We start from the raw sequence: 26,920 nt of genomic DNA on the forward strand, positions 1-26,920 counted from the left end.
GATGGCTAGCTCAGTAGATGAGGGGAGAGTGGACAATGGATGTTGTTTATATTGACTTTAGCAAGGCTTTCAACGCTGTCTCCCTGCCAGGGAGCAGCGAGGGCCGGCTACTCCCTAAGGGATGGGGAGCTAGGAGCTGAGCAAGATGATATGCAGGGCAGGGGCCTCAGCAGCCAGGGCCCAGTCCCACAATACCTGAGCAAGGCAAGCAGGGCAGACCCAGAGATGGTAGCCAGCTTCAACCAAGAGTCCAGATCACGAGGCAAGTTCATGGTGATGAGGCAGGCTTAAGGTCAAGCTGGGAAGTCAATCTGCAGGTCAGAATCAGGTATGGTGAGGATAACAAGGGTCAGACATGGTCTAATGATCGCTGGGCAGGTCCATAGTGACAAGACAGGTCCAAGGTCAAGCCAGGAAGCCAGTTGGGGTCTAGATCAATGGGGTCTACGGCCAGGCATGGCTGTGGTTGAGCTGGAGACCAGTACTCCTACAACATAGCTCCAGCAGGGACTGAAGGCCTAAGCTTAAATGGGGCTCCTGGGCCCATGGGCAGAGGGTGTGAGTGGAGGCCTCAGGTGAGGCTGGTCAGGGTTCTTAAGGCCTATAAGTGCACTCGGGGCCCTGATGCTCCCATAACATCCTCATAGACAAAGTGATGAAGTACCGTCTAGATAAGTGGACTGTGAGGTGGATTGAAAACTGGCTGAACTGCTGGGCTCAAAGGGTTGTGATCAGTGGCATAAGGTCCAGCTGCAGGCCAGTCACTAGTGGTGTATCCCAGGGGTCAATACTGGAGCCAATACTGTTTAACAACTTCATTAATGACCTAGATGACAGGATAGAGTGTGCGCTCTATAAGTTTGCAGATGATACCAAATTGGGGGGCAGTTGATACACTGGGGCAGTTGATACACTGGCACCTGGGGAGATCACACTGGGGGTTGACCAGCTGGAAAGCATCTTGGCAGACCCAGAGGGTCCTGGTGGACAAGTTGACCATGAGCCAGCAATGCACCCTTGTGGCAAAGAAGGCCAACAGCATCCTGGTCTGCATCTGGCAGATGTTATTGCTAGGCCACTCTCCATCATCTTTGAAAGGTCCTGGAGATCAGGAGAGGTGCCTAAGGACTGGAAGAAAGCCAATGTCACCCCAGTCTTCAAAAAGGGCAAGGAGGAGGAGCCAGGAAACTACAGGCCTGTCAGCCTCACCTCCATCCCTGGAAAGGTGATGGAACAGCTCATCCTGGAGGTCCTCACTAAGCATGTGGAGGACAAGAAGGTGATCAGGAGTATTCAGCATGGATTCACCAAAGGGAAATCATGCTTGACCAACCTGACAGCCTTCTATGACGGAACGACTGGCTGGGTAGATGAGGGGGAGAGCAGTGGATGTTGTCTCCCTGGACTTCAGCAAGGCTTTTGACACTGTCTCCCCTCGCATCCTCGTAGGCAAGCTCAGGAAGTGTGGGCTAGACGAGTGGACGGTGAGGTGGACTGAGAACCGGCTGGATGGCCGAGCTCAGAGGGTTGTGGTCAGTGGCGCAGAGTCTAGTTGGAGGCCTGTAGCTAGCGGTGTCCCCCAGGGGTCAGTCCTGGGTCCAGTCTTGTTCAATGTATTCATCAATGACCTGGATGAAGGGACAGAGTGCACTCTCAGCAAGTTTGCTGATGATACTAAACTGGGGGGAGAGGCTGACACACCAGAAGGCTGTGCTGCCCTTCAGAGGGACCTGGACAGGCTGGAGAGATGGGCGGAGAGGAACCTCATGAAATTCAGCAAAGGCAAGTGCAGGGTGCTGCACCTAGGGAGGAATAACCCCATGCACCAGGACAGGCTGGGGATTGACCTGCTGGAAAGCAGCTCTGCAGAGAAGGACCTGGGAGTCCTGGTGGACAACAAGTTGACCATGAGCCAGCAATGCACTCTTGTGGCCAGGAAGGCCAATGGTATCCTGGGGTGCATGAGGCAGAGTGTTGCCAGCAGGTCGAGGGAGGTGATCCTGCCCCTCTACTCAGCCCTGGTGAGGCCTCACCTGGAGTCCTGTGTCCAGTTCTGGACTCCCCAGTACAAGAGAGACATGGCGCTACTGGAGAGAGTCCAGCGGAGGGCTACAAAGATGATGAGGGGACTGGAGCATCTCTCCTATGAAGAAAGGCTGAGGGAGCTGGGCCTGTTCAGCCTGGAGAAGAGAAGACTGAGAGGGGATCTGATCAATGTGTACAAGTATCTGAAGGGAGGATATCAAGGGGATCGGGCCAGGCTCTTCTCCGTGGTGCCCAGCGACAGGACAAGAGGCAATGGGCACAAACTGAAACACAGGCGGTCCCATCTGAACATGAGGAAAAACTTCTTCACTGTGAGCGTGACTGAGCAGCACTGGACCAGGTTGCCCAGAGAGGTAGTGGAGTCTCCTTCCCTGGAGATATTCAAAACCTGCCTGGACGCGATCCTGTGCAATGTGCTCTAGATGACCCTGCTTGAGCAGGGGAGGTTGGACTAGATGATCTCCAGAGGTCCCTTCCAACCTTGGCCATTCTGTGATTCTGTGGTTCTGTGATTAGGAAGAGCATTGGCAGCAGGTTGAGGGAGGTGATCTTTCCCCTCTACTTAGCCAGTGCTGGTGAGACACATCTGGAGTGCTGTGTCCAGTTCTGGGCTCCCCAGTACAAGGGAGACATGGAGCTACTGGAGCGAGTCCAGCGAAGGGCTACTAAGATGATTAAGGGACTGGAGCATCTGACAAAGAAGGAGAGGCTGAGAGAGCTGAGATTGTTTAGCCTCGAGAAGAGAAGGCTCGAGGAGGGATCTTATCACTGTGTCTAAATACCGGATGGGAGGGAGTAATAAGACAGAGGCAGACTCTTCAGTGGTGCCCTGTGAAAGGACGAGAGGCAATGGGCACAAACTCAAATACAGGAAGTTCTGCTTAAACCTAAGAAAAAACTTTTTTACTGTGAGGGAGGTCAAACACTGGAACAGGTTGTCCAGAGAGGTTGTGGAGTCTCCATCCTTGGAGATATTCAAAACCCAACTGGACATGACCCTGGGCAGCCTGCTCTAGTTGACTCTGCTTTGAGCAGGGGGGTTGGGACTAGATGACCTCCAGAGGTCCCTTCCAACCTCAACTATTCTGTGATTACAGCTGAAGTCACCATGGCAGAAGTTGTAATTTACACTATCAAAAATAGCTTTGCTAGCTACAAGGATAGATGAGGCTCTATGTCTTAAAATATTAACCCAACTTTATAAAGTGACTATTGGTTGGTTCATAGAAAGGATATAAAACTTAGTACTTACAAGAATTATACTGGATTGTTAATAGGAAATTTCTTCTTAATATTTAACACAACATACGTGATGCAATGAATGCTTTAGGAAGGAATTTAACTTTCCCGGAAACCAATTTAAATTCATTCACTACCAAAAGCAGCCATAAAAAATAAAATGTTTGAGCAACAATGGATACTATTAAAATCAACTTTGAAAACAAAGCTATATTCCTGATAATGGTCAGTTGGCCATAATATTACATTCAGTTGCGGAGTCCTTCACACTGGACATAGGACAGAAAGTATAGTAGACTGGAATAATAAACAAGACTAAAAATGATTGACAATGTTCTGTTGGTTTAATAGGCATCAAACCTGATAAGTTACTGATCTTAGCACCCACTGATAAGACAAATGTTTAAGTATCCAAAAATGAAATTACAAAGCATATACTTTTTTTTTTTTTTTTTAATAACTAGAGGTTTTATGTATAAAGCCTTAAACTAAAGCCTACTGAAGTCAGTGGAAAGACTGACTGACATCAATAGACTCTGGCTCAGGGCCATAGTGCGTTCACATCTGTCAGGTAGATTAGAGCAAGTTGTGTAAAGGAACACATTTTTATCTTAAAAATAATAAAAACATGACCTGCAGTGACAAAAGCATCTTTCATAGGGAAACACATCCTGAAAACTTCTGGAGACTTTCCCAAACGCAGTGAAATACCCAGTCTCCTTTTCTTTAAATACAATGCATACATCAACTAACTCTCAGTACACCTTTCTACTCAACAGAAATAAGGAAAGATGACACACACTACTTTTATATCCTTCCAAATCATTCACAGAAGTTTCCTGTGAGGCACAACATCGCCACCACATACAACACAACACAACACAACACAACACAACCTTACAGGATGTTATCCATGTTCAACTTACTAGGAATAGGTCTAAGGACATCAGGAATGAGAATCTCCACCAAAGCCTGGTACATCACATGGTCACAATTACACATCCATTTCAGAATAGACTCATTTTTGCACAGAGCAATCAGCTTTCCTTTTGGAAGTCGACTTTCTATTTCACTCAGATTGCTGGCATGAACAAATGTAGCAAACGAATAAATGAAAATGTATTTACATATAGATAAAAAATGTACAGTGGACTTTGAAATTTATTATTTAATAAAAACTATAAATGTCTCAATTACATCCAACATAACTTCTTTAACTTGTTCAGATGGAACTGGGGAAAAATGGCCTCCAAAGTTCTGTTACAGTCCATAAGTTATGCAGAGGTATGATAAAAATGGTCCTTTCAGTTTAAAAGAATAGGGAAGTATATTGTGAAAAGATACCTTAACTTTAGTCACCCAAACAAAGGAAAAAAGGGAAGACTTATACAATCGTTTCAATGCTGAAGCTTGACATATACCCACAGCCTATATGTCAAATACCAGACAACACAAATTTAATCTGAAAAACTACTGATATCAAAAAAGGTTCTTAGCCTGTATGTAAAACTAAGAATTTCTTTGAGTTGACATCAGCTGTTATAGTATGATGATAAACAGTAAACAGAGACATGTACTGACCTCACTTCAGTAACAGTAGCGCCATCAGCTGGAGCAGAGGGAGAATAGCGCCAAAAAGTTTGCCACAATTTTTCTATCAGGCTAAACTGAAGGTTCACAATAACATCCAATATTGCCTAAAACCAAACCAAACCAAAACAAAAACAAAAAAGACCAAGTGCAGATAGTCTTCTACCTGGTTTCCCCCCCAACTCCTCCCAGGAGCATAGCTTCCCCCCCAGTCATTTTGTGTAACAACAGCAAAATGTATATTTCTAAATAAACGAATATCCTTTTTAATAACTCTTATAAATGAATTTTCCAACTGTACACACTAGTGCACACAGAGGCTCAGATCAGGCCAAGTGCAAATACGAGGAAGCCTCCAAAAAAGAGCCTAAACAAACATATCAGGTGAATTCATCTAAACAAAACTTTTAACATGATTAAACACAAAGGAAACCTGCTATTTCATTAATTTTGTTACTTCATTAAATGTTTTAAAGCACCTTCAACAATAATTTTTAAAGACACAATATTCAATATGAAATGTGACTTAAAGTTCTCAAGCAACCCGTTTCTTTAAAACTTGAAGAAAAAAGCAAGTTTGTTTTTAACATAAACATTAGAAATAATAATTTAATCTGATTTCAACTCCTATAAAGAAAAGCAAAAATCTTTATATATTATCTGAAGTCCAATTTCGCTAAAATTCTTAAAACATATACATGATTACAGTTCATTATCAGTATTCTATTAGATATTAATTTCTCTGTAAAGAGAGAGATTCCAAAAAAATTGTTTTGCAAACGTCCTTTCTGATGGAATAAGCAAAATATTTGGGGAAGCACATCAGATACCAGTAGGCTGGCTGTAATGTGGTTTGTGTCATCCTGTTGTACTGATTCTCACTAGAAGACGTGACCTTTCAAAGAATGATTTACGTAAAATGCCTTTTTTGTTGTTGTTGTTACCTCACAGTGCTCACAGTCAAGCTGGGAGGCTATTTGGGGTCTAGATCAATGAGGTCTGTGGCCAGGCACAGACATGGCTGTGGTTGAGCTGGAGACTAGTACTCCTACAGCATAGCTCGGGCAGGGACTGAAGGCCTAGGCCTGAGCTTAAATGGAGCTCCTGGGCCCATGGACAGGTTGTGTGGGTGGAGGCCCCAGGTGAGGCTGGCTGAGGCCAGTAAAGGCCCTGACACTCCCATAACATCCTTATAGACGAAGCGATGAAGTACATGCTAGATAAGCGGACTGTGAGGTGGGCTGCCAACAGCATCCTGGGCTGCATTAGGAGTGTTGCCAGCAGGTTGAGGGAGCTGATCCTTCCCCTCTACTCAACCCTGGTGAGGCCACACCTGGAGTACTGTGTCCACTTCTGGGCTCCCCAGTACAAGAGAGACATGGACATACTAGAGCGAGTCCAGTAAAGGGCTATTGCAATGATTAAGGGACTGGAGCATCTGACATAGGAGGTGAGGCCAAGAGAGCTGGGATTGTTTAGCCTGAGGAAGAGAAGACTCAGGAGGGATCTTATCTACATCTTTAAATACTTGACAGGACAGATTAAAGAAGATAGATCCAGACTCTTCTCAGTGGTATCCAGTGATCGGGCAATGGGCACAAACTGAAACGCAGGTAACTCTGGTTGGTTGGAGGTCATCTCTGGAGATTGTCTGGTCCAACCCTCTCCTCAAAACAGGGTCACCTAGAGCAGGTTGCTCAGAACCATGTCCAGTCAATTTTTGAATATCTTCAAGGATGGAGACTACACAGCCTTTCTGGACAACCTGTTCCAGTGGTTGACCACCCTCACAGTAAAAAAGTTTTTTCTTATGTTTAAGCGGAATTTCCTGTATTTGAGTTTGTGCCCATTGCCTCTTGTCCGGTCCCTGGATAGTAATGAGAAGAGTCTGGTTCTGCCTTCTTTCCTCTGTCCCAACATTATTATTATTGCAACAGTATTATCTGTATAAAGTAGTTTTGAAGATCTTTGTTCTTTCCCTAAATCACTTCAGGTGTGCACAAATTTCAGTAAAATAAATTTCTGTCCTACTGAAATCCCAGGCATCCTAAATAAATGAAATGCAGAGTTTGGGGAGCTAGCTTGATTGTGTGATGTTTATACAGTGAAAGACTTAGTATTGTCTGTTTTCTGTGCAACATCGGACATGCAAGTATAGTTTTCAGAAAGAGGGAAATGAGTCATGTACAAAAATTACATGACTTCTTAAGCTGCATTGCATTAAAAAAAACTATTTCTGAGCTTAGTCTACTGTCACTTATGAAGCATGCATAGTATCTATTTGAAAAGTTTGATATATATCTGTATCAGTTATCTTAGAGTATTCAGAATTCTAGCATGTTTTAACAAGAGATAATTAAAGGACTTAATATTATAATTTGCGTCATTAGGAGTAACCTTTTATGGTCTAGTTTTGTTAATTTTCTTAATCTTATTTAAAAACTGAAAAATTTGTTTTTTACATCTGTGCAATAATTCTCTTATAAGAAGACAGAGCTAAGAGAATCTAAGAATCAGAAATGTTTCCTTCTCCCTTCTGATTACTCAAATCGGAAAATCTTATTTATCTTTTGTCCTTTTACATCAGCTGTCAACTGTCAGCTTTTTCTGTTCAGTTGTACCAATTTTACCCCCTCCATCAATCACATCTAATTGAATAGAAGCTTCTAGTCCTTGACTTCCTGACAAATAGTGTAGACTGAATTTATGCTACAGATCATTTTTCTTCATTCCCTCTCTTAATTTGAAAGTCATGCAACTTTCCTACTTGTGCAACATGAATATTTCCAAAGAGCTACTAGAGGTATGTCTGTGTTCATTGTTTGGCCTGGGCCTGAATTCAAGGCCTGAGATTTCAGGCATGAATTTCAGTTGAGTGGCAACAGTCATTGGGCTAATTTGAAGGTGATGCTGCTAGTAGCTAATTCTCAGTTGTGATCAACAGGAGCTATGGGAGTGCTACTTCTCTGTTCCACTACAAAGGAAAAAAAAATGGTAAACTTAAACTACAGATCACTATTGCTAACAGTCCTATCTCCTAGCTGAGACAGTAGCTTGGGCACAACAACAACAAATCAAGAGACTTAAAGCACCTTTGTACTTGAATAGAAGAGAAGAAATGCACAGTTAGTGACTAGTCTCACCTGGGAGATAATAGGTAATAGTCCTGCCTTTCAACTGGAGCTGCTGTATGGCTCAGACTTCCAAGGGGAAGGCTGATTTGCCTTTGACATACTGCTGCTAGATGGTTTCCAGGGAAGGAAATACCAGGATATTTAAATAATTGAATTATCTATCAGTTTTGGGTCAAACATAGGTCTGATTAATAGTAAATGGATCTCAAAAGGGGGGGAGGGGGGAATAAAATAAGGTAATAACAAACCTAAATATTGTGGTGTGAGAAATATACTTAGGTTTTCACGATTTCTTGTCTGGCACCATACACTTGCCATTCTGAAATATAATCTCATTGTGAAATCTCTTTCCTATAAGCTGTCCTTGTCAGACCATTTTGGGGAAGTATATCAGAGATGTAGTCCCTAAAGTCAGGTTTCCTTTTTAGCTCTGCTTTAGCTTAGCTCTTCATGAGTTGAAGATTGTGGCTTAGAAGTTGAGCTATCTTTGTCTTACTCCAAGGAAACTAATATGTGCACACTTGTATTTTTCCTTAGGCATTATTTATATGGTATGTTTTTTCAATTTAATTTCTAAAAGTAAACCTCCAGCTTTCCAGGATAATTTCAAATACATCTTTCACCTATTGGAAATATCGTTAATGCTCTTTTTAATTTTATTTATGAGGGCTGAACATTCAGCTAACATATGTATTTTTATAAATATAACAAATATATTAATATCCATTGTAGCAATATAACATTCAGCTAGTATATATATTAATGTTCTAACCAAAATTCATTAATCACTACTTTCTGTAGAAGTTGTTCACCTAAAGTATTTATTTCCTGTAGAAAAATAATCCATATTCTTCCATGTTCTCTTGACCATATTTTCATGTTTACTGGACAGGCTGTCTAGTCTAATATACCACCTACCTTTAGCCTAAACTATTGTTACAAATTTCTTGCATTCCAATTACAGGCTAGGTTGCTTGAATTCCCACCAATTTGTTACCCTCCCTTTTTTGTTACCCTTTTTTTTTGTGGGCAAAAGTAAACACACTGTATATGCAAAGCAAAGAATTTATTGTTATTCTAATTAAAGTCTTAACAGTCTAATCAAAGAATTATTGTTAGTCCAATTATGATGATACTAATACTTTAAAATTGTATACAGTTAAAATTATATATACACAAACTTTGTAGTATCTACCCCTTTCTCTGGTGTTATGCTCACCCTCCTAAGGTCAGTGGTTTCAGTCTGGGGGTGGGGGTTACAGCAAGTCATCAGCATCCAGAGTCTTTCATCTGGAGTAGTGTGATGTTGATGCTGATGGTTTCTTCCTCCTCACTGAGCAGACTCAGGTCTGCTTGGGGTCATTTTTAAACATTTTCTAACATGCTCAACACCTTGCTCTTTCTTCATCAGCTCGCAATTCCACATTACATCTGAATTTGTCATCTGTGGTGTGTTTTACATATGCCTTTGCTCTCTTTGTTACCCCTGAAGCCAGTTTTGCCCAGCTCCCAAGGCTGCATTCCTTTAGTGACCAGTAACTGACCACAGGCAAGTTGTTCATAGCCCTGGGGCCTCTGGTATCAATCCCTGTGCCTGTACTTGCAAGGCCTCTGCTCTCATCCCATGCCTGTACTCCTCTACACTCTGCTATATTCTAGGGTCATAGATAATTCATTTTACATAGAATAACTAATTGTTATTACTATTAGTTAAAGAAACGTATAGAACAATAGGTGTTAACACCACAGGATTATACAAAGCTAAAACAAATCGCGTAATAGTCATCTGGTTGTTAGGTAATTGCTAAAGACTCTCCAAACTTTTATTATGCATACATCTAGTTATATAAAATTAAAGTGCTATTTTGAGTAAAGCTAAGCATCTTTTGAAAGCTGTTCTATTTATAAAAGGTTGGCTATTGTTTTCAGTGCTTCTCTTAGTAGTTAACTTAAAAAAACAACTGTGAAAAATCGAAGATGAAATAGGAAAAAGGGTCAGATAACTTTAGAAAAGATAAATCCTACCACTAGATAGTTGTGTAAATTAGTTGTAGTAATATTTTTCCCTTTTTGTAATTAAAAACACAAAGAGTAACCTGGATATAAACAGAGGTTTTTGGCAGGAATTCTGGAAGCCTCTCATTGCCTGAATTGCCAAAGGCCAATGGACATTCTACTGTCCATTAAAAAAAATAAAAATAAAAAGGCAAATCTAAAATTGTTAACCACTCTGCTCAAGTTTCATTTGAAACACCTGAAAAATAATCTCTTTCTTCATTCCTCAGTTGCATTTTGCAAGTTATTTTCTAATGCTGTTGAAACTAGTTGACTCCTATAAGTCACCTGTCACAATGCCAGGATTAAGACTTTTCCCTAACATTTTTTACATAAAGCACATTGGAGCAAGTGGTAGGATAATCCTAACTCCTAGCACCAGAGGATTAAGTTGGCTTTTGTATATTTTAATTAAAGTTCTTCCTAAATCCCAGAAACTCTTAAGAGACTTACTTTTATGCATTCAAGGTGTTTTGGATTGTATTTCAAGAGCTGAAAAGTTTGTGAAATAATACATTTTGTAGAAACTGGTAGAACTATGTAAGAGTATTGATTTTGATTTACAAATATTTATAGAAATTGATCTTCTGCCTGATATTTGTAATGATAAAGTATAATGAGAAAGAAGTTAAATTCTTCTGAACTGAGGTGTTTAGATTGCAAATAGATCTATTGAGTGATGAGAAGCTCATCCAGAAGACTTCAGTGCTACCATGATACTAGAGATGAAACTTTAATCTTAAAGTTGATTAGAGTTTTGCTACTGATTTCAGCAGGCCTAGGATTTTGTCCTGGGCCTTTACAATAACCAAACTTAATATAAAATTCTTGGACATTAGGATGATGACAGATGTTTTTATTTCCAAGTATTGACATTCCTAAAGTTATCATGCTTTATGTAAATCAGGCCAAGAGGCCTTTTCTGGAAAAGTATACTTCTTTTATATCCTGTTTATTGTATAGTTAAATGTATGTCAGGAATGCCCAGAATCTTGGATGCACGTTCTTTATGGGAGCTTTCTTGTAAACTAAAATCTAAGTTGTTACACAAGGCATTCCTGTTTAATGGGAACAAAATGAGAATATGCTCACAACTGACTCAACTGCTTCTCAAGAGGAGCGTATCCGGAGTGGAATTTGTTGACATATTTCTAAAGTTAGTACAGAGCTTTATAATCTACACAATGGATTTTCAAACTTGAGTGATAAGTCACACATATTGTATTCTGCACTGAGATTTCTCTAGTTTTCCTTTCTTCTGGCTACAAGGCTATTTCAGAAAGACAAAGCTTCCAAGTTCTTACCATTAAGAGCTGGGGCAGAGTTAATTCTCAGTTGGAGATGGCAGACAGGATCTTCAGCCTGTCAGCATGATGATTTTAACATCTGATCATCCAAACCAGCATTCCTACTTGTACCTTTTTATACTTTATAAAAGCTTTTGTGAGTTGACTGATGAAGAACTTAAGTCTCTGAGTAGTCTTCTCAGGCCTCCTGAGCTCATGAGAAGAGTTTGTTGCATTAAAAAATTATTTCAATTCCTTTGTTTCCAAATAGTAGTATGGCCCTTCTTAATGTGATGAAACCTTATTTTTGAGCTACTTGATTCCTGGGAAGACAAGTCATTTGGAAAGGGAAATATTTTGATTCTGTTCAGTGTAAATCAGCTATAGGCCTTAGTGGTTGAGGTTTTTAATGTAAATTCTAGAAGAAATTGGTAGTGGTGCTGTGATATCAGCTTTATGAATTTTATAATGCATTGTCAATGTTCTATCTTTCCTTACTACAATTATTCTGCTGTTATTTTTCTTGTGTGTGAGCTAGCAAAATTTTATTTTGAGACTGAGATATCAGGCAGAACAGAGTGTAATATTGCACTTATGAAAAAGTAAACAGAAAGGATAATTTTGTGTTTGATATTTTTGTAGGTACAAGCCTATGCAGAAAGTGGATGGAGTTGCAGATGGTTTCACAGGAAGTGGTCAACAGACAGGCACATCTGCTGAACAAACTGTAATTGCCCAAAGTCAGCATCATCAGCAGTTTTTAGGTATGAAAAGATGTGTAATACTGTTCTATACATAAATAGAATAAACTCCATTATCGCCATGACCATCAATTCATACAAATACAATAATTATGTTTAGTTATGTTGCCCTGTTTAAAACTCTCTCTGTTAACAGAACAAAAAGATACTCATAGAAGCTATACATTCTATATTGTGAGACTTATGCCATATTTAATATGCATCATACAGGTATAAAAGGAAAAATGTGCAAAGTCTATTTTCATGGTGTATTTAAAGTATATTGCAATGCAATTGCCATGAAGTGTTTTACACAAAAACGCATACTGAAAGTCATGCCCTAAAAGATGAGTAATTTCCACTGGGTTCTTTGAATATGCACATAAAATGAGATTGTATTTTTGCACTGCAGTTGTGTAACCATTGAGTGATCTGTACTGAGTGCGTGCTGTAATGTTATAAATGGAAAGAGCCAAATAGTTAAAACCAGGGTTCATGTTTAAAAATGTGCAATTTGTGCATTCATTGATGTAGCTAAGCATGTCAATTTCTCAGTTGTGGAAACAAATGTTGATTTAGTAATTTGCTAATGTAAAAAAAGATGATTACATGTGTTATTGCAATAGTTCTACACTTAGTTTTGGGTTCATATGTTGGGATTTTCAAGCACCATATCCTTTGGCCTAACCTTACTGTTATTAAAATCATTGGGAACATTAGGCTAGAGTTAGAATGTTTTTGAATTTTCCCTTCCATTCATTGCGCCCCCCTCCCGTTGACAGACCATTTTTACCCCCATACCAGTGTATTTCTTGGAAACGTTTGTGAGAAGTACTAAAAGCGCATGTTGGCTATAGTTGGAAGTCTAGTAAATTTCAACTAAAATATGCTGCTAAGTCTACTAAACCCTAACATACATGACCATACAAAACCTACTCAAGTTTATCAAAACAAAAAATATTAAATTATATTAATCTTTTATATACTGACATTAATATTCTGCTTCATCCTGTCATATTCTGAAAATGTACAATACGTGTACAATATGTATGTGAAATCATTTTAATCTGCTACCTGTCAGGAATAATTTAACATCTCCTTTTGCTTAAAAAAAATAGCTAGCTGGAGTGTTCACAGTTTTATTGCAACTTTAAAATATATTAAATATGAAAGACTTTTAGACTTTTTTTCTTTATATCATCCTTAAATGTTTCCTAATTAAACTGTAATTGGTACCATTCACAATAACTTTCTTCTGTTATGTTGGCATGAAAACAGATGCATCTCGAGTACTTCCAGAGTTTGGAGAGGTTGAAATATCTTCTCTGCCAGATGGTACTACCTTAGAGGACATAAAATCACTGCAAAGTCTTTATCGAGAGCACTGTGAGGTAACAGCAACAACAAAAAGGCATTTTACGTAAATCATTCTTCTTTGAAAGTTCATGTCTTCTAGTGAGAATCAGTACAACAGGATGGCACAAACCACATTACAGCCAGCCTGCTGGTTCTATCTTCTACTGGATCTATCTTCTTTAATCTGTCCTGTCAAGTATTTAAAGATGTAGATAAGATCCCTCCTGAGTCTTCTCTTCCTCAGGCTAAACAATCCCAGCTCTCTTGGCCTCACCTCCTATGTCAGATGCTCCAGTCCCTTAATCATTGCAATAGCCCTTTACTGGACTCGCTCTAGTATGTCCATGTCTCTCTTGTACTGGGGAGCCCAGAAGTGGACACAGTACTCCAGGTGTGGCCTCACCAGGGTTGAGTAGAGGGGAAGGATCAGCTCCCTCAACCTGCTGGCAACACTCCTAATGCAGCCCAGGATGCTGTTGGCAGCCCACCTCACAGTCCGCTTATCTAGCATGTACTTCATCGCTTCGTCTATAAGGATGTTATGGGAGTGTCAGGGCCTTTACTGGCCTCAGCCAGCCTCACCTGGGGCCTCCACCCACACAACCTGTCCATGGGCCCAGGAGCTCCATTTAAGCTCAGGCCTAGGCCTTCAGTCCCTGCCCGAGCTATGCTGTAGGAGTACTAGTCTCCAGCTCAACCACAGCCATGTCTGTGCCTGGCCACAGACCTCATTGATCTAGACCCCAAATAGCCTCCCAGCTTGACTGTGAGCACTGTGAGGTAACAACAACAACAAAAAAGGCATTTTACGTAAATCATTCTTTGAAAGGTCACGTCTTCTAGTGAGAATCAGTACAACAGGATGACACAAACCACATTACAGCCAGCCTACTGGTATCTGATGTGCTTCCCCAAATATTTTGCTTATTCCATCAGAAAGGACGTTTGCAAAACAATTTTTTTGGAATCTCTCTCTTTACAGAGAAATTAATATCTAATAGAATACTGATAATGAACTGTAATCATGTATATGTTTTAAGAATTTTAGCGAAATTGGACTTCAGATAATATATAAAGATTTTTGCTTTTCTTTATAGGAGTTGAAATCAGATTAAATTATTATTTCTAATGTTTATGTTAAAAACAAACTTGCTTTTTTCTTCAAGTTTTAAAGAAACGGGTTGCTTGAGAACTTTAAGTCACATTTCATATTGAATATTGTGTCTTTAAAAATTATTGTTGAAGGTGCTTTAAAACATTTAATGAAGTAACAAAATTAATGAAATAGCAGGTTTCCTTTGTGTTTAATCATGTTAAAAGTTTTGTTTAGATGAATTCACCTGATATGTTTGTTTAGGCTCTTTTTTGGAGGCTTCCTCGTATTTGCACTTGGCCTGATCTGAGCCTCTGTGTGCACTAGTGTGTACAGTTGGAAAATTCATTTATAAGAGTTATTAAAAAGGATATTCGTTTATTTAGAAATATACATTTTGCTGTTGTTACACAAAATGACTGGGGGGGAAGCTATGCTCCTGGGAGGAGTTGGGGGGGAAACCAGGTAGAAGACTATCTGCACTTGGTCTTTTTTGTTTTTGTTTTGGTTTGGTTTGGTTTTAGGCAATATTGGATGTTATTGTGAACCTTCAGTTTAGCCTGATAGAAAAATTGTGGCAAACTTTTTGGCGCTATTCTCCCTCTGCTCCAGCTGATGGCGCTACTGTTACTGAAGTGAGGTCAGTACATGTCTCTGTTTACTGTTTATCATCATACTATAACAGCTGATGTCAACTCAAAGAAATTCTTAGTTTTACATACAGGCTAAGAACCTTTTTTGATATCAGTAGTTTTTCAGATTAAATTTGTGTTGTCTGGTATTTGACATATAGGCTGTGGGTATATGTCAAGCTTCAGCATTGAAACGATTGTATAAGTCTTCCCTTTTTTCCTTTGTTTGGGTGACTAAAGTTAAGGTATCTTTTCACAATATACTTCCCTATTCTTTTAAACTGAAAGGACCATTTTTATCATACCTCTGCATAACTTATGGACTGTAACAGAACTTTGGAGGCCATTTTTCCCCAGTTCCATCTGAACAAGTTAAAGAAGTTATGTTGGATGTAATTGAGACATTTATAGTTTTTATTAAATAATAAATTTCAAAGTCCACTGTACATTTTTTATCTATATGTAAATACATTTTCATTTATTCGTTTGCTACATTTGTTCATGCCAGCAATCTGAGTGAAATAGAAAGTCGACTTCCAAAAGGAAAGCTGATTGCTCTGTGCAAAAATGAGTCTATTCTGAAATGGATGTGTAATTGTGACCATGTGATGTACCAGGCTTTGGTGGAGATTCTCATTCCTGATGTCCTTAGACCTATTCCTAGTAAGTTGAACATGGATAACATCCTGTAAGGTTGTGTTGTGTTGTGTTGTGTTGTGTTGTATGTGGTGGCGATGTTGTGCCTCACAGGAAACTTCTGTGAATGATTTGGAAGGATATAAAAGTAGTGTGTGTCATCTTTCCTTATTTCTGTTGAGTAGAAAGGTGTACTGAGAGTTAGTTGATGTATGCATTGTATTTAAAGAAAAGGAGACTGGGTATTTCACTGCGTTTGGGAAAGTCTCCAGAAGTTTTCAGGATGTGTTTCCCTATGAAAGATGCTTTTGTCACTGCAGGTCATGTTTTTATTATTTTTAAGATAAAAATGTGTTCCTTTACACAACTTGCTCTAATCTACCTGACAGATGTGAACGCACTATGGCCCTGAGCCAGAGTCTATTGATGTCAGTCAGTCTTTCCACTGACTTCAGTAGGCTTTAGTTTAAGGCTTTATACATAAAACCTCTAGTTATTAAAAAAAAAAAAAAAAAGTATATGCTTTGTAATTTCATTTTTGGATACTTAAACATTTGTCTTATCAGTGGGTGCTAAGATCAGTAACTTATCAGGTTTGATGCCTATTAAACCAACAGAACATTGTCAATCATTTTTAGTCTTGTTTATTATTCCAGTCTACTATACTTTCTGTCCTATGTCCAGTGTGAAGGACTCCGCAACTGAATGTAATATTATGGCCAACTGACCATTATCAGGAATATAGCTTTGTTTTCAAAGTTGATTTTAATAGTATCCATTGTTGCTCAAACATTTTATTTTTTATGGCTGCTTTTGGTAGTGAATGAATTTAAATTGGTTTCCGGGAAAGTTAAATTCCTTCCTAAAGCATTCATTGCATCACGTATGTTGTGTTAAATATTAAGAAGAAATTTCCTATTAACAATCCAGTATAATTCTTGTAAGTACTAAGTTTTATATCCTTTCTATGAACCAACCAATAGTCACTTTATAAAGTTGGGTTAATATTTTAAGACATAGAGCCTCATCTATCCTTGTAGCTAGCAAAGCTATTTTTGATAGTGTAAATTACAACTTCTGCCATGGTGACTTCAGCTGTAATCACAGAATAGTTGAGGTTGGAAGGGACCTCTGGAGGTCATCTAGTCCCAACCCCCCTGCTCAAAGCAGAGTCAACTAGAGCAGGCTGCCCAGGGTCATGTCCAGTTGGGTTTTGAATATCTCCAAGGATGGAGACTCCACAACCTCTCTGGACAACCTGTTCCAGTGTTTGACCTCCCTCACAGTAAAAAAGTTTTTTCTTAGGTTTAAGCAGAACTTCCTGTATTTGAGTTTGTGCCCATTGCCTCTCGTCCTTTCACAGGGCACCACTGAAGAGTCTGCCTCTGTCTTATTACTCCCTCCCATCCGGTATTTAGACACAGTGATAAGATCCCTCCTCGAGCCTTCTCTTCTCGAGGCTAAACAATCTCAGCTCTCTCAGCCTCTCCTTCTTTGTCAGATGCTCCAGTCCCTTAATCATCTTAGTAGCCCTTCGCTGGACTCGCTCCAGTAGCTCCATGTCTCCCTTGTACTGGGGAGCCCAGAACTGGACACAGCACTCCAGATGTGTCTCACCAGCACTGGCTAAGTAGAGGGGAAAGATCACCTCCCTCAACCTGCTGCCAATGCTCTTCCTAATCACAGAACCACAGAATCACAGAATGGCCAAGGTTGGAAGGGACCTCTGGAGATCATCTAGTCCAACCTCCCCTGCTCAAGCAGGGTCATCTAGAGCACATTGCACAGGATCGCGTCCAGGCAGGTTTTGAATATCTCCAGGGAAGGAGACTCCACTACCTCTCTGGGCAACCTGGTCCAGTGCTGCTCAGTCACGCTCACAGTGAAGAAGTTTTTCCTCATGTTCAGATGGGACCGCCTGTGTTTCAGTTTGTGCCCATTGCCTCTTGTCCTGTCGCTGGGCACCACGGAGAAGAGCCTGGCCCGATCCCCTTGATATCCTCCCTTCAGATACTTGTACACATTGATCAGATCCCCTCTCAGTCTTCTCTTCTCCAGGCTGAACAGGCCCAGCTCCCTCAGCCTTTCTTCATAGGAGAGATGCTCCAGTCCCCTCATCATCTTTGTAGCCCTCCGCTGGACTCTCTCCAGTAGCGCCATGTCTCTCTTGTACTGGGGAGTCCAGAACTGGACACAGGACTCCAGGTGAGGCCTCACCAGGGCTGAGTAGAGGGGCAGGATCACCTCCCTCGACCTGCTGGCAACACTCTGCCTCATGCACCCCAGGATACCATTGGCCTTCCTGGCCACAAGAGTGCATTGCTGGCTCATGGTCAACTTGTTGTCCACCAGGACTCCCAGGTCCTTCTCTGCAGAGCTGCTTTCCAGCAGGTCAATCCCCAGCCTGTCCTGGTGCATGGGGTTATTCCTCCCTAGGTGCAGCACCCTGCACTTGCCTTTGCTGAATTTCATGAGGTTCCTCTCCGCCCATCTCTCCAGCCTGTCCAGGTCCCTCTGAAGGGCAGCACAGCCTTCTGGTGTGTCAGCCTCTCCCCCCAGTTTAGTATCATCAGCAAACTTGCTGAGAGTGCACTCTGTCCCTTCATCCAGGTCATTGATGAATACATTGAACAAGACTGGACCCAGGACTGACCCCTGGGGGACACCGCTAGCTACAGGCCTCCAACTAGACTCTGCGCCACTGACCACAACCCTCTGAGCTCGGCCATCCAGCCGGTTCTCAGTCCACCTCACCGTCCACTCGTCTAGCCCACACTTCCTGAGCTTGCCTACGAGGATGCGAGGGGAGACAGTGTCAAAAGCCTTGCTGAAGTCCAGGGAGACAACATCCACTGCTCTCCCCCTCATCTACCCAGCCAGTCGTTCCGTCATAGAAGGCTGTCAGGTTGGTCAAGCATGATTTCCCTTTGGTGAATCCATGCTGAATACTCCTGATCACCTTCTTGTCCTCCACATGCTTAGTGAGGACCTCCAGGATGAGCTGTTCCATCACCTTTCCAGGGATGGAGGTGAGGCTGACAGGCCTGTAGTTTCCTGGCTCCTCCTCCTTGCCCTTTTTGAAGACTGGGGTGACATTGGCTTTCTTCCAGTCCTTAGGCACCTCTCCTGATCTCCAGGACCTTTCAAAGATGATGGAGAGTGGCCTAGCAATAACATCTGCCAGATGCAGACCAGGATGCTGTTGGCCTTCTTTGCCACAAGGGTGCATTGCTGGCTCATGGTCAACTTGTCCACCAGGACCCTCTGGGTCTGCCAAGATGCTTTCCAGCTGGTCAACCCCCAGTGTGATCTCCCCAGGTGCCAGTGTATCAACTGCCCCAGTGTATCAACTGCCCCCCAATTTGGTATCATCTGCAAACTTATAGAGCGCACACTCTATCCTGTCATCTAGGTCATTAATGAAGTTGTTAAACAGTATTGGCTCCAGTATTGACCCCTGGGATACACCACTAGTGACTGGCCTGCAGCTGGACCTTATGCCACTGATCACAACCCTTTGAGCCCAGCAGTTCAGCCAGTTTTCAATCCACCTCACAGTCCACTTATCTAGACGGTACTTCATCACTTTGTCTATGAGGATGTTATGGGAGCATCAGGGCCCCGAGTGCACTTATAGGCCTTAAGAACCCTGACCAGCCTCACCTGAGGCCTCCACTCACACCCTCTGCCCATGGGCCCAGGAGCCCCATTTAAGCTTAGGCCTTCAGTCCCTGCTGGAGCTATGTTGTAGGAGTACTGGTCTCCAGCTCAACCACAGCCATGCCTGGCCGTAGACCCCATTGATCTAGACCCCAACTGGCTTCCTGGCTTGACCTTGGACCTGTCTTGTCACTATGGACCTGCCCAGCGATCATTAGACCATGTCTGACCCTTGTTATCCTCACCATACCTGATTCTGACCTGCAGATTGACTTCCCAGCTTGACCTTAAGCCTGCCTCATCACCATGAACTTGCCTCGTGATCTGGACTCTTGGTTGAAGCTGGCTACCATCTCTGGGTCTGCCCTGCTTGCCTTGCTCAGGTATTGTGGGACTGGGCCCTGGCTGCTGAGGCCCCTGCCCTGCATATCATCTTGCTCAGCTCCTAGCTCCCCATCCCTTAGGGAGTAGCCGGCCCTCGCTGCTCCCTGGCAGGGAGACAGCGTTGAAAGCCTTGCTAAAGTCAATATAAACAACATCCATTGTCCACTCTCCCCTCATCTACTGAGCTAGCCATCTCATTGTAGATGGCTATCAGGTTGGTCAAGCATGAGTTCCCCTTCATAAATCCATGCTGACTACTCCCAGTCACCTTATTGTCCTTCATATGTTTGGAAATGGTTTCCAGGATTATTTGCTCCATCACCTTCTCAGGGATCGAGGTGAAGGTGACATTTGCTTTCTACTAGTCCTCAGGAATCTCTCCCAATCGCCATGACCTTTCAAAGATAATCGAGAGTGGCTTTGCAACGACATTGGTCAGCTCCCTCAGCAACTTGATCCTCCTCTACTGAGGGTAAGTCTTCCTTGCTCCAGACTTTCCCACTGGTCTCAGGGGCCTGGGATTCCTGAAGGCCAGCCTTCTCAGTAAAGACTGAGGCAAAGAAGGCATTCAGTACCCCTGCCTTTTCCGTGTCCTTTGTCACCAGGGCCCCGGCCCCATTCAGCAGCGGGCCCAGATTTTCCCTAGTCTTCCTTTTGCTGCTGATGTACCTGTATAAGCCCTTCTTGTTGCCCTTCACATCCCTCCCCGCCACCTTCAGACGGGCTTTGGCTTTCCTAACCCCATCCCTGCATGCTCGGACAGTGTCTCTATATTCCTCCTGGGTCCTCTGACCCTGCTTCCAACTCTTGTACGCTTCCTCTTTATGTTTGAGTTCAGTCAGGAGCTACTTGTTCATCCATACAGGCCTCCTGCCCCCTTTGTTTGTTTTCCTGCTTGTTGGGATGGACCATTCTTGAGCTTGGAGGAGGTGATCCTTGAAGATCAACCAGGTCTCCTGGACCCCTGTTCTCTCCAGGACCATCTCCCTTGGGATTCTCCCAAGCAGATCCCTGAAGAGACCAAAGTCTGCTCTCCTGAAGTCCAGGGTTCTGATCCTGCTTTTTGCCCTGCTCCCTCCCTGCAGGATCCTCAACTCCACCATCTCAGGATCACTGCAGATAAGGCTGCCCCTGACCTTCACATCCCCAACCAGTCCTTCCTTGTTTGGAAGTATCAGGTCCAGCAGAGCACCTCTCCTTGTCAGCTCCTCCATCACCCATGTCAGGAAGTTGTCATCAGTGCACTGCAGAAACTCCTTGGATTGCTTGTACCCTGCTGTGTTGTCTCTCCAGCAGATACAGGGTGGTTCAAGTCCCCCATGAGGACCAGGGTCTGCAAACATGAGGCTTCTTCCAGAGTTCTGAAGGCAGCCTCGTCTACTTCTTCCTGATCAGTCGGTCTGTAGCAGACACCCACTACAACGTCACCTATGCTGGTCTGCCCTCTAATCCTTCCTGGCCTGTCCTTCCTCAAGAGCCTGTAGCCATCCATCGCAGCATTCCAGTCACGTGAGCTATCCCACCACGTCTCCGTGATCCCAATGAGATCGTAGCCCTGTAACTGCACACAGACTTCTAATGCCTCCTGCTTATTCCCCATGCTGCATGCACTAGTGTACAGGCACTTCACAGAGGCACTTGGTTGTGCTGATTTCCCAAAAAAGGTATGAGAGCTTTCACCATAATGCTGTCCTGCAGGCACTTCCTTATTTGTGTGCATACACTCTGATTGGGCCTCCTTCAGCCCTGTTTTGCTGATTACAGGGTCTCCCTTGTATATATCACCCTACACCCTTTGCTTTCCAACCCAGTCTACCACTTCCTCACTTCCCCTGTCATTCCTAATTTAAAGCTCTTCTCACCAGGTTGGCCAGCCTGTTGGCAATGATGCTTTTGCCCCACTTGGTCAGGTGGATCCCATCTCTCCCTATCAGCCTTTGCTCCTCAAAGAGGGTTTGGTTATAGAAACCAAATCCCTGTTGTTGACACCAGCTGTGCAACCAATTGTTGACCTATAGGATGCTTCCACTCCTCCTCAAGCCCTTCCCCTTCACCAGTATGATTGAGGAGACCACTGCTTGGGCCCCCATGCCCTTGACTATCACCCCCAGAGCCATGTAGTCGCCCTTGATATGGTCCAAGTTTCCCCTGGCATTGTTGGTGTGGAAGAGTAGCAATGGGTAATAGTCCGAGAACTGGACAAGCCTTGTCAGTCTTTCCACAATATTCCAACTCCAAGCCCCCAGCAAGCAGCTAACCTCCCTAGGCAGCTGGTCAGGTCAGCAGGTGGGGGTCCCCATCCCCTGTGGCAGGGAATCTCGCACTGTTATTGCTTGCTGCTTCTTCCTGGTGCTGCCGTGTGGTTCAGGCTCAGCTCGTTCAGGTGCTTCATTGGACGGAGCCCCTCATCTGCTACGAGGGCACTGAACCTGTTCTTTAGTTGGAGATATGCAGGTAGAGAAGGAGCCTTCCTCCTAGTGCCAGAAGTCACAAGCTTCCAGCCTTGGCTATCATGGGAGTCTCCGTTTCCCAACCCAATAAGCACAGACTCTGCCTGACATTCCTTCATTACAGTTGAGGGTTCAGGCAGCAGGATCTCAGAGAAGATTCAGTTGATTTTTTTTCCTCATCATTTCTGATACTGTGCAGTCTGCTGACCTCCTTCCACACCTACTTTACTTGGCAACACAGATCCTGCACCACCACATGCCTTCTGCAGGCAAGGAGACCATCTCCCTCTGCTCCAGCCTCAGTGAGAGGCCCCAGGCACTCCCTGCAGCCTGAGAGCTGCATCCTCCTGCAGGAGCTCAGTCTGGATTGAGGCCTCTGATGTTACAGGGATAGTCTCCAAGAACTAGAAATATGAACAAGTACTCTCATGTATTTAACACTGTACCTCTGTTTCTGCTGCATGGGTTGTTGTCTCATAGCCATATATTGCACGTCCTCTTGTAGCCGATTAAGGGGTGAATCTGGCTTCACACGAATCCCATAATAATGATATTTGGAGTTCCCCCTTTATGAAAGAACAAGCATTAAAAGAACAAAAATAACGTTAGTTATATATATGTTATACTCACTTTACAGTTTACCTTGATTGGAAAAATAGTACATATAAATTAGGCTTGACCTTCCTCTCGCACCAGTATAACACTGGTATAACTTCACCAGCTTCTGGGAATCAATTCACTTTAGCTATATTTTCCAACACTTTACCAGTGGACTCCACTTAAATAGAATAAGGAAAGTGAAAACCAAATGTTTATGTAGTCATGGGGAATAAAACAATTCTGTAAATGAGGTATGCTTGTGAATGAGTGAGGGTGTGTGTGTTTCACTAGTGAACTTCTGTTCTTCCTCTCCAGTTGATCAGGATTGGATTGGGCTATCAGCATTCACGTTTGAGTGCTGTTGGTGTTTATGTGGGTGCTGGTAAAGGCACTGCTCTGTGTTAATCTGTGTGGCTGGCCGTGTTCATGTCGTGTGTGTTTATCTGCATCTTTGAAACCCATGTTCAGTGTCCCTACTAGCTGGACATGCAAAGGGAACAGCAGCAGCTGCATCCATTGGACTGAGATGGGAGATCTCCTGGGTCTAATACAGAAATTTTGTAAGTTCAAATTAAATTTCAGATGAGCATCCAAATTTGGGGGCAGTTACATAAACAGTACCTACTACTGGTTACCACTACAAATTTGAAGAAAGGATGCTGTGAAGAACAAAATATTTCTTAATTTTAAGCGAGTTGACTAACTTTGCTAGCAGAAGTTATTAATAATAATGGGATTTGTTGATTACTCAAGTTGTATAACTACTGATAATATGTTTCTTGAAAGAGTCTTAAGAGGACATTTCTGCTACTTAAATTAAAAACAAAATAATTGTTACATTATTATGCAACATAGAACCATAGAATAATTCAGGTTAGAAGGGACCTCAAGAGGTCTCTAGTCCAACCTCCTGCTCAAAGCAAGGTCAATACTGAATTCAGACCAGGTTGATCAGGGCTTTATCCAGTTGGATCTGGAAAACCTCCAGTGATGGAGGCTGCACAGCCTCTCTGGGCAACCTATTTTACTGCATGACTGTCCACATGGTGAAAAAGCTCCTCCTTCTATCAAGTCAGGACCTCTTTTGTTTCAGTTTATACCAAGCATCTCTCATCCTCCTGCCATGCACCACTGTGAAGAGCCTGGCTGTCGTCTTGATGAACTCCTGTACATATTGGAAGACTGCTATTAGGTCCCCCCATAACCCTTCTCTTGTTCAGGCTAAACAATCCCAGTTCCCTCAGTCTCTCCTTGTAGGGCATATGCTCCAGCCCCTGACCATCTCAGTGGTCCTTTGCTGAACTTACTTTGGTTTATCAACATCCTTTTTTCCTTGGGGGGAGGGGGCTACAAACCTAAACTGGATAAGTCTACGAGACAATAAATGCAGCAGATCTTAATGTGCGATATATAAGTATTGAGGATTTTAAGACAGGCACCTTGCCACCTTTTTAATTCTATTTTTATTCTTTAATGTTTAGGTGCCTTGACCCAAGCCATTCGCAATTTTGCAAAAAGCCTTGAAGGTTGGCTTTCCAGTGCCATGAACAATATTCCACAGAGAATGACACAAACCAAGGTAAACAAAGCTTACTGCAGTTTTCTTCACTTTATGCAACAGCACACTGAATGACATTAAAATCTAAAAGTAGCAGCATTTTAACTTTTATGCTAAATGTCATGTTTAGGTTGAACTTCAAACATGAAAAAACAGGATAGAAAATAACTTTTTTTGACGAAAAAATTAATAGGGAAAACATTATTTATTATATATGAGTTACAACATCTGAGTGCTCATAAATTAATACAGAAATATTAACATGAAGGTAGAAGAATCAGGGGATCAGGTGATGATGAGTACAATGTTAAGATAAATGGATTTTTTCATAGGTTGCTGCTGTAAGTGCCTTTGCCCAGACTCTGCGAAGATACACATCTCTTAATCACCTGGCTCAGGCAGCTCGTGCTGTGCTTCAGAACACTTCTCAAATCAACCAGATGCTCAATGATCTCAACCGTGTTGATTTTGCCAATGTCCAGGTAAACTGTGGCTTTAAGCAACAGGCTCTTTTTAAGTGCTATTTCCCCCCAAATTTTTAACTTTATCATTAGTTCTTATTATTCCATCAAGAAAGCAAAGTGAGAATATTTTACTGATTTTGTATATGCAGTGATTCAATACAAACTTGCCAGCTTACACTTTAGCCTTAAGGAAAGTAAAACCTCAAAGCCATTATCTATTTCTATTTTCTCTGAAGAGAAAATGATCAGACCATGTGTTCTGCCAATCTTTATTTAATGCAAATGACAGTGTAAACTACGTGTGTTCTTAGAATGAACAGCATGAATGATACCTGAAGATGAAATCTTGGATAGTAACATAGCTTCTGATCTTCCATTAAAAAAAACTATTAATCATACAACACTATTTCTAGTAGAGATTGTTTCATTAAATTTATTTTTATTTTAAAGACAATATCATTAGTATAGTATTAGTTATATTGCATAATGGTGCATAAACTACCTAAGATCTAGTACGTGACCAAAGATATGGTATATTAAATATTGTTCTGTGTTAAGATACAGGTTCTCTGAATGTTGAAATGTTAACTTGGCATGTGATAGCCAGAGTTTAAGCATATGGCCTGTAGTAATTCGATATTGGTTTTCTCCAAGTTTCATCCAACAGAAGTGTCCTATTGGCCTTATTTAAAATTTAAAAAGTAATGTAATCACCTTCCACGATAACAGCAAGACTGAATTCCTCATTATTGTACATGGACTGTTTGTCCATTTGTGTGCAAATTATATTACTCATTAAGCAATGTATAATATATTACAGCCTATGGGCAAACAAAACAACTCTTTTTTGCCTACAAAACAAAATTTTTTTTTTAAGTGAGATGATTAAAAATGTAACAGAAATTGTCTTTGGTCTCAACTCCTTCAAAGCAAGAGCAAACATGATGCTTTGGTTTCTTGGTTCCTCTTTGTTTATTACTCTCTCAACTCCCATTTGACTGCCTTTTCCACTTGTTGTGCCTGTAGTCCCAAGAAACCTGACAATTCCTGAAAATTTTGCTAGAAAAAATTATGAAGTTGATTTTTTTTCATGAAAATTAATATGGAAAATTGCAATGTATTTGTGTTTTTTTTTCCATTTTATTTTATTTTAGCACTTTATTTGATACCTGGTTTTATACTTTGAGTTCCTTACTCTCATTTTCTTCCAACAAAATTGAAAGAGACATGAAAATAAAAATACTCGTTAGTTTGCTTAGTAAGTGTATTTCATCCTTTTCATTTAATTGTTCAATCTTTAAGAATAATTTACATTTTGTGTTTTGCTTTCATGTTTGCCATGTGTTTTAACAGGAGCAGGCTTCCTGGGTGTGCCAGTGTGATGACAATATGGTTCAGAGACTAGAAACAGATTTCAAGATGACTCTTCAGCAGCAGAGCACTCTGGAGCAGTGGGCTGCCTGGCTTGATAATGTAATGATGCAAGCATTGAAACCATATGAAGGAAGACCCAGCTTTCCTAAAGCAGCACGGCAATTTCTCTTAAAATGGTCTTTCTACAGGTAGTACTTAATAGTCTTCTAAAATATTTTAACTATTTAATTATTTACTGAACTGTATGTTGTAATAATGTTAACAAAATTAAGATCAGACAATAGTTCCCAAGGAATGAAGAGCCTTTTTTTTTCCAGAAAAATTAGCATTGTTAACATTAAACTCATGGCTACGTGCAACTCCGCAATGAATGAAATGTTTCTTGTATTTTATTTTAAAGGCCTTGTGCAAATATAATGAGATTATGCATTTATTCCAAGTTGGAAACACGCTATGAAACCCTTTGTGTTGAATAGCTATACAATTTTAAAGCCAATATTCTTAACACTATTTATTAAAATGTCATGGCTTCTATTTTTATTATTTAGGGAAAACAAAATCTTTTCTTACGTGTAAAAAGAACATAAAGACAAATATTCCATGTCAGCTGCTACTGTATCAGT

At 41.6% G+C, this 26,920-nt stretch overlaps 1 protein-coding gene across 4 annotated transcripts in view; it reads left to right on the top strand.

Moving 5' to 3' along the window:
* The window catches only part of LOC104144325 (transcription factor RFX3-like), a 73,270-nt gene that overhangs the window by 41,768 nt on the left and 4,582 nt on the right, over positions 1–26,920 (top strand). For all 4 annotated transcript variants that reach the window (XM_068924624.1, XM_068924626.1, XM_068924628.1 and 1 more), the window contains exons 8-14: positions 11,993–12,114; positions 13,369–13,481; positions 15,064–15,179; positions 15,680–15,834; positions 24,383–24,480; positions 24,792–24,941; positions 26,277–26,485. In XM_068924624.1, the coding sequence (XP_068780725.1) occupies positions 11,993–12,114; positions 13,369–13,481; positions 15,064–15,179; positions 15,680–15,834; positions 24,383–24,480; positions 24,792–24,941; positions 26,277–26,485 (963 nt within the window). The remainder of the gene's footprint in view (positions 1–11,992; positions 12,115–13,368; positions 13,482–15,063; positions 15,180–15,679; positions 15,835–24,382; positions 24,481–24,791; positions 24,942–26,276; positions 26,486–26,920) is intronic.

This window comes from Struthio camelus, chromosome W, assembly GCF_040807025.1.
Source record: "Struthio camelus isolate bStrCam1 chromosome W, bStrCam1.hap1, whole genome shotgun sequence".
Taxonomy (NCBI): Eukaryota; Metazoa; Chordata; class Aves; order Struthioniformes; family Struthionidae; genus Struthio; species Struthio camelus.